General features: G+C 38.8%; 1 protein-coding gene across 2 annotated transcripts in view; it reads left to right on the plus strand.

Moving 5' to 3' along the window:
- ADGRG7 (adhesion G protein-coupled receptor G7) overlaps positions 1-13,344 on the plus strand; it is a 62,166-nt gene that overhangs the window by 24,165 nt on the left and 24,657 nt on the right. For both annotated transcript variants that reach the window (XM_065587720.1, XM_065587718.1), the window contains exons 3-8: positions 5,149-5,268; positions 6,214-6,323; positions 8,755-8,889; positions 9,757-9,863; positions 10,653-10,771; positions 10,871-10,981. In XM_065587720.1, the coding sequence (XP_065443792.1) occupies positions 6,297-6,323; positions 8,755-8,889; positions 9,757-9,863; positions 10,653-10,771; positions 10,871-10,981 (499 nt within the window). In that variant the 5' untranslated portion in view covers positions 5,149-5,268; positions 6,214-6,296. The remainder of the gene's footprint in view (positions 1-5,148; positions 5,269-6,213; positions 6,324-8,754; positions 8,890-9,756; positions 9,864-10,652; positions 10,772-10,870; positions 10,982-13,344) is intronic.

Consider the following 13,344-nt stretch of genomic DNA (forward strand, 5'->3'; position numbering starts at 1 on the left):
TGTAGAGAGGAGCTGGACTTCCAGGGTGACACAGTTTCTGGTGTTCTTTCACTATTTTGATTTGGAGCTTAAGTCTTGCAAGTGCTGTCTCAGCTTGCAGCATTTCCATTCACCTCCTGTGAGATTCTCTGTCTCTCTTTTCAACTTCTTTTTCCAGCTGGACCAAGGCTTGCTTCTCTTGTATTCTCGGCCATTTCTCTCTCATGCCGAAGACGCTGTCTGTCTCTCATGGCGTGTAGTTTTGATTGTGGATCACTCATTGTGACTAACTTCCACCTTTAATGTTTTCCGTATCAAATTTAAACTTTTGAATAGCGTGGGGTCCTGATCCCAAACCCAAATGTTCTGGTTTTGTGGATCCTACCAAAACTATGCCAATGTGACCCATAGGTGCCTAAGATAGCCAACACTGAAAATGCCAAGGTCAGGGCAGGCTGCATAAAGGAGAGCTAATTCTTCCAAAACTGGTGGTTAACACTGAAATTAGACTCACAAACCAGTCACAAACTGTGCTCCTGATCCCCTCCTCTCTCCCCACTGGTTATCAGGAAGCAGAAAAAAAGAAAAGAAATCTCACAGCCCCCTTTATTGCACTCCCATTCTCTGGCTCCCAATCAGCACACAGGTCCAGTACAGTGAGGAGTTATTAAACAACTCTGCTCACTATACAAAATGTTCTTCTGAACCCCAAAGAGCCAGCCACATTACCAGGTCAATATTAGTTTGGATCTTACCCCAAATACCACGCTGCCAGCCAATCCTTTAGAATATAAAACTAAAGGTTTATTAGAAAAGAAAACAACATGAAAAGAGCTGTTAAATGGTAAAAGCAGTCAGATACATACACAAAACTCCAGAGTCTATATATTGGGTTCTTAGCAGTATTGGTGAGTTTGCTGGTTTGTAGAGTCCCTCTGCAATACATCCAAAGCTTGGATAGGTCATTGAGTCCTTTGTTCAGGGCTTCAGTTTGTAGAGAAGTTAGTCCAGAGGTGAGAAGCAGGACTGAAGACAGAATGGAGAAGATGCAGATGCCTTTTATATCCTTTGCCATGTGCCTTGTACTTCCTTTGTCCCAAACAAAAACTCACAGCACATGGATACTTGCAGTCCCCTGTTCACAGATATGACCCTACCCTACCCTACTCTACATGTCCTGCTGACTCATAGGTATAACCGCTGTCTTCTCTCAATGGGTTCATTGTATAGCTGATTGCCTTTGATAGGCCATCAAGCATACTGGATAGTGCTGATGCCAATCTGTCTGGGGGTATCACCCACAAACAGCACCAGTTTGAAATACAGATATATCACACACATTTGTAATTCACAATACAAAGACGAGACAAGATTATCATACTCGGCAAATCACAACATTTTCACGAATACCTTCCACAGCGTATCTGGAAAGATTCATTGCAATTTTATAATATTGGTATCAATAATATCATGAAGTCTCTCACATTATTTCATACAGTGTCACAATGTGCAGCTAAAACAATCCCACTGTCCTCAGCATGCACCCTAACCTGAAACTTCAGCACTGCAACACTGATTGCTACCACTTAATGAAGCTATGGGACTAGCTATGTTAGCAGGTAGCAGGAGAAGGCCATTACCATAAAGGGAGAGAGCACTGATGAGTCTGGTGGGTGTTTGGGGGAGAGCCCAGCCCCCCCCCAAGAGCTCCTGCACCATGTGATGCCCTAGAAGAGGGGTGAGGAAATGGACCTCTGGAGCCATGTTCTGAGTTGTAACCTTGAATTTTAAATGTTCCCAATTAACATTAAATCATTAAAGCTAAGAACGCAATAGACCAAACTTAGTTTTCAAGTTGGAGCCTCTAGGTTGGTCAGAGACAATTTAGTTTAGTAGAGGGCCTTGGATGACATTTTGAATGATAGAACCAAACCTTATTTAGGAGAACAATGATTAGTTAAGCAAATAGGCAAACAATTACCATTTACACACATACTAAAATTATACTTACATTCATAGATGGAATGGCGTAACAATGGGTGATCAGTCCACTGACAACTGAATGAAGTATAGTTTTAAAATCCTGTAATTTAACAGTATCCTTTCGGTGTTAATTAGAGTTCTCCCACAATTTTGTAAGGCTACTCCTTTTTCTATTAATTAACATTAAACCTACCCATTACCATATTCACATTTCTGCCATCTCTTGACGTTACACATTATTTACATTAACATCTGCACCAATGTCCTTCCCATGCTGCCAATATAGATAGAATTTTAATAAAATATTTCAGATTTTCAAAAACACTCACTAAAACCCTGCTAAAACCAGTTATAACCAAAACCAAACCTTGGGTCATGTCCTTGCTGATTTCAATTTTCTCATCTTAAAGTCTCCAACTCATCTCTAACCTTCGCTCACACTAACAAACTCAATTTCCCATGCTCCTCTATACTTAGCCTAACTTAGGCAAAAGCCTAATTTTGACTTATTTCTTAACCTAATACATTTTATAGGCTACAGGTCTAGGAGGTGAATGTGGGGAGCCTGGTCCTGCTTTCTTTCTCTTCCTTCCCACATCCTGAGCCCTAGGACTTATCGGAGCTTTGGCCCCATATGATGTCCCTAGATAGAGGTGGTGGGAATGGATTGCTGGGACCAAGTGCTGGAAGTAGGGGTGGTGGTGGAAAGCAGCCAGACTTTCTTCCCCGATTTCCTTCCTCCTCCCTCTCTGCTCTGGCAGCTCCCAGGTGTCTCGATACAGTGTAATGTTGCTGCTGCTTTGCTGGTGGCATCAGTTCGCCTTAGAATGTTTGTGTTTAGTTATTTTGGTAGACGGTCAACTTTTTTCATGAGAGAGGAGGGAAATGGTGATTTGTAACAGTTGAGCAAAAGCTGAACAGAATTTCATGAGACAAAGAGTAGGCACTTTGCTACCCGGAAGGGATTCCCCCTGCTGAATATCAAAACTCTGCTGCAAGTGATGAAGGTGTGAAGAAAGAACAGGAGTACTTGTGGCACCTTAGAGACTAACAAATTTATTAGAGCATAAGCTTTCGTGCATCCGAAGAAGTGGGCTGTAGTCCACGAAAGCTTATGCTCTAATAAATTTGTTAGTCTCTAAGGTGCCACAAGTACTCCTGTTCTTTTTGCGGATACAGACTAACACGGCTGCTACTCTGAAGGTGTGAAGGTTTCTCAAAGAAAAGGTTGCAGGAATCTTTTAGAATGACAGGGTAGGCAACCTAAATATATTGGTTGATACCAGCTCCCTCTGTAACTCTATTCTAATAGTTAGCAAATAAACATGGTCCTTAAGTATTTGATATAGATATTCCCACATTTTGCCACTGCACTAGAACCTGGCAAGTGAAACTAGCTCGTCTATTTTCATTGTCCAACCCCCCCCCCCAAATACAGGCAGCACAGATAGTGAAAAGTAAGGGTCTAATCTCTTATATTGTCTTCTGTGGAGACACAACAGCTGAGGATCTGGCCCATAATTTGTAACTTCACAATGTCCCTTTAATTGTTGTATGCAATGAGTCCAGAAGAAGCGCCGTGTGTGGCTTTAAAGCTTGTTTCTCACCAACAGAAGTTGGTCCAATATAAGTGTGACCATTGTCGCTTGGAGAGGCCAGACTGAGGTTGCTCAATCAGGGCAAACTGCAAAGAATGGGGCAGCTGATCCCCAAAACTGGTCGTTATTCTAGTAATTAGATTCACCAAGTCAGCAACAAAAAAGCTTCTAAAATACCTTTCTGGTTACCCTGAAGCCAAATACACAGGCCTCTTAAAGCAACCCAGCCCTGGGCTCCCACCCAGAAAGCCAAGTCAACTTTGATGCGGATTACTGAAAATCTTGTTCATCATACATAAAGTTCTACCAATCCCAAGGGATCGGACACATTACCCAACTGATCAATGAATATTTCAGATCTTACACAAATACATGCTTACAGCCAATTCTTATTAACTAAACTAAGATTTATAAAAAAAGAAGAAAGAGTATTGTGGTTAAAAGATTATACATACAGATATGAATAGAATTCTTAGGTCAGTTTCATAGTAGGGATGGTGAGCTGCTGAGTTGCAAAAAGTTCTTTCCAGAATCATTTTTTCAGGTTATAGTCCAAATAGGCAGTCTATATATAGAGTTTGTTCAAATTCTTCCATGAGAATTAGCAGGATAATCCAGACTGGAGCTGGAGATTTCCGTCTTCCAACTCAGGTTTCCCCAACCAAATTTAAGAAGAGCTCAGATACAGGATTGGGACCCTAGAGTTCTTTTATAGATCACAGGCAGGCTGCGATAGCTTCTTGACAGTATAGTAACACAGCAGGCATTCCTTGAATGAAGAATAGGTAACACACATCAGTTGCTTTGAAGTAAGAATCCCTATTTCTTATGTATACACAGGTAAACTAGTAGTATTAATTAACATAAGGCAATTATCTATTCAAACTATCAAGGCATTCCATTATGGCACAGACAATTTAAACTGAAGACAATGTAAGTAATATTATTTCCTGCAATATCTTACATCTTTGATCTTAAGGGTAACTGAACCATCCATAAACATAATCTAATACAATTAAAACATGAAAGGGAGTTAGCATCCACAAGCTAATCTGGTTACATGGTTAACATCTAACAAGAGAGAGGGAAACACATACAGTTAGTATTTACCTCTTATTCTCTACAATACAGGTTTGCATTTCAAAGCTCTAGTTTATCTAGCATGGCTTTGTTAGCTATTTATAAGGAATGTTCCTAATTACTACTTTATATACTTCTCTAATAAGTCTTTAAAGGTTGAATTTGGATCATTTAGCCTGCTAGTTGCTTAACCCTTTCTGGTTCAGTGTCACAAAAAGACATTACCTCACCCACTTTGTCTCTGTAATTGTCCCTTTAAGGACATGGTTTTCAACCTTTTGTCATTTGTGGACCCCTATAAATTTTGAATGGCGGTGCGGATCTTTTTGAAAATCTTAGACAGTTTGTGGACCCCCAGGAGTCCATGGATCACAGGTTGAAAACCACTGCTTTAAGTCAGAAGTCTAAAGTTACAATCACCTCCTGCCTAGCTTTATATTTTGTGTTCTTGAAAATTGCTCTACATGATGATAGTATTTAACCTGAATGTATTTTGTTCCCTACACAGTTAATTTCTGTGAAAATAGTATTTACCAAGTCAACTCTTCAGTAAAGTTTACTTTTACAAGAATTATAGTAGACAGATATGGCTATTCTGAAGAAAAATGTAACAAGTCCACTGTAAACGGTAGGTGTTTCTTTTCTCTCTCCTCCTTACCCCTCTTCCCCTCCCCAAAAAGTGAATTTAAGGCTGGTGAAAGATGTCAGCTTATCAGACCAGGAGATGGAAGTCCTCTATTTAAACCCTGAACAGATACAGCCCTCCCCACACTGCGCTGCCACTATGTTTTGATGCTGATCCCTATGAAGGTGAAGGGGTAATTTAGTCTCCATATGTCAATGTAAATAAATATAATTTACTCTTCATGTCCTTGGTCTCCAAGATGGCCAGCAAAAATGCTAGTCTGAATGGTGAGTTTTATGAGTGGGATACCTGGCCACTTGGAACTGGACTGAGATCACTAACTCATATCACATAAGCCACTGAACAGTTATTAGGTGGTAATTAAGTCAGCTACTACCGTGCAGAGAATTCATTTAATTGTACCATATGACATAGAAAAAGGTTTCAGGAAAAGTTATTAAAATATCATCCATTTAGTCTGTTTGGATTGTGGGTATTTTGTAAGTAAAAAACAGGAGTAGGAAAGAGGTTTTTAATAGAGTCAGTTGAATATTATATAACACAATGAGTTTACAGTACTTACAATGTCTGATGATCTGTAGGGCATCTTTTTGTTCAGTAACATTTATATTGTTACTGCCTCCTGTATTTCTGCTGGTAACCTGTGACAAATTTTCAAACCTATTGTCGGGGGTTAGGAAGGGGGGGGGGGCGGAATTACCTGCTTAAGGGGTATGATTCTACAACCCTTACTTATGTGACTAATCCTTCCCTTACTTACATGAATAACCCAATGACATCAATAGCACTACTTGACTGAATAAGAGTTATTTATATGAGTGAGAATTACTGGATCAGGCCCTGAGAAGAAAACAATTTTAAAAATTGTAAGGGACCTGCAAAGAATGCTGACATATGACTGTGAAAGGACTTTTTTTTAAATTAAAGCTGGTACTCCAAGAGCAAGCCGGAAATGCTCCAAAATAGGAGGAAAACCTACTCTAGATGATGTGAAGTTTGTGGATTGCAGTATGAACCTGCAAATCCTACAGAATCAGGTAATCCTATCTTTTAATATGCCATTTAAAGGGTTGCTACAACTACAGTGAAGGGGGGCTATAATGACCTTCATGATCTGAGTTTGGGATATGGATTCCAAATGCAGAGTTGATTGAAACAAGAAACAGTGGGCTAAAATCACCAGTACATTCTGGTTGCTTTGCTCTTCCCTAGCCCAGTGAGAAGTTGCCCACTTTTTAAGAACTTAATGTTTTATAACTGTAAAATGGTATGTCACAGATTTATAAAGATAGGTTCATTAGAAAATAGGATAAATAACAGATTTGTCTTCATCGATAAAACTGTTATAAAGTATAATGAAGCTTTCAACCTGTTTCAGGCCATTGGTTATGATTCCATATTACAATATAGCTGCACATACAGAAAATAAATAAAGGTGGGATTTTCAAAAGCACTCACTTCTGGCCTGTGACTTCCCATTTGATTTGAGTGGGAGCAGAGTTCAATGCTGAATACTTGAAAACGCCACCCGAAAATAAATTGGGAGAAAAGAGAGGAGAAGCAAGCTTACACATTGTCCCCTAGGTTCTCTCTGAAATGGGCATTCCAAAGTATAGGGTTTTTTTTTTGCTCGTTATTTTAAAACTCATGAGCCTGCAAACTTTTATGCCTTCTTAGAGTGAAGCTGTACCTACTTTAAACCCCAGTTTAAAACAAAACAAAAAAGCTACAATCCATGTAACTAGCAAAGATGTGCCAATTCTTCATCATATTTATTTGCTCCCATGTACTGTCACCAACTCTATCCTTGTTCTGTTTGCATCTTTAGATTGTGAGCCTGTCAGGGCAGGGTTTCTCTCTCTTTTTCTGTACAGTGTCAGACTGGGGCCTCGGGAAGCTACCATAATATAAATATTTACTACTAATAATAATAGTAATAACATAGGCTCTGTATTTGTGTTTTCAGTTTAAATTGTTGCCCACAATATTTTTTTAACTTTTGAAGTTAGACTGCCACCTAGTGAATTTTAAAGAAAACTAAACATTTTTCAGTTACAAATGATGATGGAAAATTGATGGAAAGCTATATCTGCAATGATCAGGAATTACCACTTTTGTAAAGGCCCATAACCCAGACTGTTTCTCCTGTGCTCTCAATGCTAAGGACTCTGAAAAAATCAGGTCATAGGAGTCTCAAGTTAGGAACCCCAAATTGGTGGATATTTCTGACCTTAATCTTTGTGTTTCAGTACCCCATCTGTAACATGGGGATAATTTGAAAATAAACTAAGGATTTTGAGGCACTCAGATATAATAGCGATAGGTGCCATGAGAAATTAATACTATATCCAGGCCAGGGTTTAAATAGTGTGCAGTAAATAAGGCATACGGGCACATGAATCCAATTATCCAGGTCATCATTCAGATGTTATAACCATGAGATCATCCTCTCTTCTGTCACTGTCCTGCTTCCTTCACTACACCCTTTCCAACTTCTGCAACAAATGAAGCAGGGGTCCTGCAGACAACAGCCTCCTTTACTACATAAACCTGACTCACCCCCAGAGAAGGTGCCTTGATGAGGCAGGAGTCCTGTGGCAAAAATAGTATGTGATCATGTAATTAAAGACTGTATCACAATGCATACGTACACAGGGGTGGGGGCAAATTAAGGTTGCACGGGCAATGTTAATTCTGACATTTTCTATTTGAGTGCTTAATTTTGCAACCTTAATAATGTTCTTTAAACATAGTGTTTGTATGTAATACGCACATAATGCATCTCCTGTAGTTATTAGTGTACAACTTCACTGCTCTGCAGGCTGCAAACCCACCTCTATATCTCAGAGCTTCATTCAAGCTTTATCATTTAAAGATTTATCAGTCATACTAGAACTACTTAGAAGGACTAGGCTACTCTAGTATGGCATTTCCTTTGTTCTTCTGATGGCTTCCTAAAGTCATTTAAAATCTAATTCTGTTTATGTAGCACACATTGTGAGTGGAAGGGGCTACAGAAGTCCATGGATTCAGAAGTTCAGGGTAGGTCTTCAATGATAAAAGACCCACAAGTTCTCAGAATCTGGGCTCCAGCCCAAGCCCGAACCTCTACTCTGTAATTTTACAGCTCCACAGCCCAAGCCCCCTCACCCCCCAGAAGCCCAAGTCAGCTGACCCAGGCCAGCCTTGGGTGTTTTATTGCAGTGTAAACATACCCTTAGTCATCTAGACAAGATCTTATTGTATTTCTATGAGTGAGAGAAGTGACTGTGTATAGTGGGCCAAATTCTCTGTGTGTTGATGTAAGCTGGCACAGTTCTATTGAGTTAATAGGAGCTGTGTCAGTTTATAGCAGCAAAAAATTTGGCTGTGAACCTGCTATTCTTTTATTTCATTAGAGAATGGGTATAAAGTTGGCCACTATTTTCCTTCATATTTTCTTTGTGTGATGTACCATTTTTCTAACAGTTAAGCGGTTCAGATAACATTTCGTCCATTGCCAGTAATACCCAGATCCTTACTTCTGAGCCGGAGAAACTGACCACTGAGAACATCTCTACTGCTGCTGATATTGCAGGACAGATTCTGAAAAATTATTCTCAGGTGAGATTCACCGAAACTAAAAAAGTATTTTGTTTTATGGCTTAATAGGATATAGTGTGAGTTTGGGACACTTTTCCGAGCCCCACAGCAGATCAGTCTTTTTGGTTTCACTTAATAAAAAACAACAACAAAACCCAAGTGTCTAATCTAGTTGCAATACGTTGAACTATTAAACATTGGATCTGAGTTCAGATCTCAAGCATCTTAGTAGAGTGTCCCTATCTCAGTTTCTGGGATAACATGATGGATTCACCTCTATCAATCACTTCAAATTTTGTGCATTTGAAATTCAAATATTGGAATCAACTGAACCTGACGTACTACATTAACCTCTTTTTTTGCCTATCTACATTCAAATAATGTGAGGTGCCTATGCATCGGTTGGTTCAAAGACTTTTTTCCAGTAATAGCTCATTTTTATTTTAAATTTTTACTTAACAGGTTTATTACGGTAGTTCCTAAGGGCCAACCAAGAGTGGGGCCCCAATGTGCTTGGTGCTGCACAAACAGAGTAGTAAATGGTCCCTGTCCTGAAGAGATTACAATCTAAATAGACAGGATAGACACAAAGTGGGGGAAGGGATATAACACATAAGCAAAATGTCACTAAAAGTTATGTTAGTTCCACATTATGAGTTTGTTTGTTTGTTGTGGGGGAATTTATTTAGGAGGGGATCAGCTAAATGGAAATAAAAGAGAAGGTATGGAATGCGAGGCAGACAGGGCTGGGGAGAAGAGGGTTACTTATTCTATTTCCTTTTGATTAAGGCAAGTGTTAACAAAATATTCTATCACAATACAGCGTATTAAAAGAAGTGAGTTCATATACCATTCCTACTGAATGTTTCCCTCTATTTTGTTTGTCAGGAAGCTACTGCTACAGTGGCTGCAGTGGCTACAATTAGCCAACTTTTGGATGCCAGAGAGAGTGAATTCAACTTTGCAGATAATAACCTTACTAATATTACAGCAAGGTAATTACAATTTCTGTTTCTATTAAATTTGGTAAAACTAAACATGTCTGTCCATTTAAGATTAAAAATGGAACACAGTGGGACAAATTAATCTCCAGGGTAACTCCACTGATTCAGAAGAGTTACCCCAGGGATGAATGAAGTTGGCCCAGTTTTCCTAATCTGGAGACAGTGAGGTCTAGAGTTGGTGTTGAAAAGTCAAGTTACCTGCATTCAGTTTCCAGCTTTGACACTGATTTGCTGTGTCACCTTTGACCCGTAAGTTAACCACCACCTCGCTTTCCCTGTCTGGACAATGGGAATAGGAGTTCTTACTCTACCTCCTGGGTAGATGTGAAGCTTAATGAATATTAATAAACACTTAGAGGTTCTTGTATGAAAGGAATCATAGAATTTAAAGTATTATTATTACTAGTAGGATATCCAGAGAATGGAAAAGGTGAATTACTAGCATGCTTAAAGGAGCAGGTTCCTGGACACATTGACACAATTAGAAAAAAATCTCCCACTTTAACCAACTATTAAATTGTAGCAATATTCTAGATTTTCCCCCTTGATGCATAAAAGGCCAAATCCTAGTTCCACTGAAGTCAAAGGCAAATCTCCCATTGACTTCAATAGTAATGGGATTTGGCCCATTAGAATAAGAGATTTTTGGCCAAATTCTTCCCTGTCCTACACTCTATGGAACAAATTTGAAATCACTGAGGGAGGGCAGACATTGGCTCTATATTCTGATATTCTTTACAGTGGTAAAGACATTTTACACCATTCCTTATTTCAATGCAGCCTCACACAGACACTGGAAAAATTCTCTTTGAATGGCTCTGCTGTTCAGCCCAATATTGCAGTTAATCACATTTCATTGAAGCCAACTGCAACAACAGCTTTTTTCTCTGCACAGACAGGTAAGCTTATTTGCTTTGTGGGAATTATAAGGACAATGAGCAAATTTTTACAAATTCTAACAATTTGTACAAATTCTTTGGTGACTTTTGCCTACACAGTATCAGGAAGTTTACAGTCTGAAAATATTAAGGTAGATGAAAATGTCTCTGACTTGAAAACTGACAACGATACAGAAGTTCAAATATTGATCAACGTTACAAGGAAGAGCAGTAAGTACACTCTTCTCTTCCCCAAAAACTAGTGCTGGGCAAATTCTGCACAAAAGTATTCTCACACGCCTTTGACTAAAATCTATGAAAAGATGTCGTTTTTATGTACATATATTAAGGCACATATCATAGAACTAGAAGTGTACATGACAAAGCTAAACTGTGTGACCTTATCTGTGAGTCACTGCTGACTTACTTGTAACATGGCCTGAGTTGTTTTTATGTTATAACTGTAATGAATGTGTGGTTACAGAGCTACAGACTCCAAAGTGAATCTCTAAATCACACATCTCCATTAGTGGTTGGACTAAAAATTTCTGCTCCAAAACTATAGACTACTACCATGTAAGCTTAAAAAGAAAATCCCTTTTGGCTATCAAAGGATAGAGGTATATTTCCTCTTTGTATGCCAGCTGCTAGCAACCTACACACAACGGAGCAGCTCTGAATCATTCCTGTAGTATAGGATAGTGGTGCAAACAAACAGACAATAAATATAAAATTACACCCAAACACTATGTTAAATTAACATTAATATGCAAAGTTGAGCACTCAAAGATCAACTATGCAACCTTAATTTGGCCTTGTGTGTAAGCATTATGATACAGTCTATGATTGTAGTATATCATGCTATTTTTTTCACAGGACTCCTGCCTCATTCAGTACGTGGGGTGGATCGTGCTCACTGAATGAGCAGCTATTCAATATTTTGTTTTTTCCTCATTATTCAGTGTGACCTGATGCCTTATTTACTACACACTATTATGCAAACCTTTCTCTGACTAGTAATTTCCTCATGGGCTTTTTTATGATACCAGTCACTATGGTATCTGCGTGCCTGAGAAATACTAATTTATTTTCACAATATGCCTGTGAAGTAAAGGGCTATTCTTATCCCCATTTTACAGATGGGGAATTGAGGCACAGAGAGATTACAGTCAAAATTTCCACTCATCTTTTGTGCCCAATTTTTGATGCACAGGGCCCGATTTTTCAGAGTAAATGGTATAATGCAGCTCTTCAGATGTTCAAAGCACAGTGCCCATTGACTTTAATTTGCAGCTGTGACTCCTCAGCACTTCTGCAAATAAGACCCCAGGATCTCAACTTGGGCACCAGAAAAGGAGGAACACACAATTGGCTAAGCAGAAAAAATACTATTTTCTGAACAACTCTTTATATATAATATATTTGGTATATTAGGCCAAATTGTGCAATTGATGTTTAATGCAGTATGATTAATACAACAGTCTTCATCCCCCCCAAAAAAGTTTTCAGGGTATTTATATACCTCCTCCCCACCCCCCAAAAAAATTCATAACCTTTAAAACATCCAAAATGGTTCAAGAAATATTTGAGAAGTTTTGCAAATATGCAGTAGGTGATTGGTAGATACAGATAAGTAATTAATTTTTGACATGAGGGAGTCTCTACCTTTAGTTTGTCACTAGTCTGATTCTTTATTAAATTATAAGAAAACTTGTTAAACTTAGTTTATAAATGGAAAGCAAAGAGGCCATTTTGTTTTTGGTGTACTGCATCTTTAAATAATGAGTAGTCTGCTTGTCTGTTGCAGGGACAGTGGCTACTTTATGTTTCATTAAACTGGGAGTGACCCCTATATTTAGGTTGCCTAACATTTTTCCTTTATAAAATTCCTTAAGACCTTTTTTAAAACAAGTTCTAACACCTCAAATTTGCAGCAGGCTTCTGAAATATGGCAATGAGAAATGCCGGGAGCTAGAGAGAAATGTCTTTTCTTATTCCTGTGAAAATCTGTTCAGGTTTTGCTGAGTTACACATGTTTGAAAACTGATACTTCCCTTATGTTCCTCAGGGAAATTATTACAACTTGCCAAAATAATGGTGCCATGAACATTCTAAAGTGCTAGGCCCCTGCTGCTACCAAAGCATCAGCATTAGCACACACACGAAGTACGTGGGAACACCTGGGCGGTGCTGGAGCAGCTGTAAGGGTGGTATGAGAGAGGCAGCCCATTCCCTCCCCTGGGGATTACATAGGTAATAGCACAGTAGAAGGCTGTTTTAGCCTGGTAGCTCCAGTGGTGTAGAAGTCTGTGCTGTAGTACAGGACAGTCAAGTTTCAAATGATGCATGATTGTCACAGTTGCACATAAAAGTGTGGTGTTTTGTTTCAAAGTCAAGCACTCAAAAGTTAGGAAATGCCAGATAGACAATTTCCTGTGTAATCTTAATTCTTAATTCTGTGCATATTTATTATGGTACAGACTTTAATTTCATGATTACAATTTGATTAGTTCATGATTAATTTCATAATTACAAACCATTTTTTTCCACAGGACGCCTGCCTCATTCAGTGAACATGAGGGATGCACAAAAGG

Source organism: Chrysemys picta, chromosome 1 (assembly GCF_011386835.1).
Source record: "Chrysemys picta bellii isolate R12L10 chromosome 1, ASM1138683v2, whole genome shotgun sequence".
In the NCBI taxonomy this organism is placed as follows: Eukaryota; Metazoa; Chordata; order Testudines; family Emydidae; genus Chrysemys; species Chrysemys picta.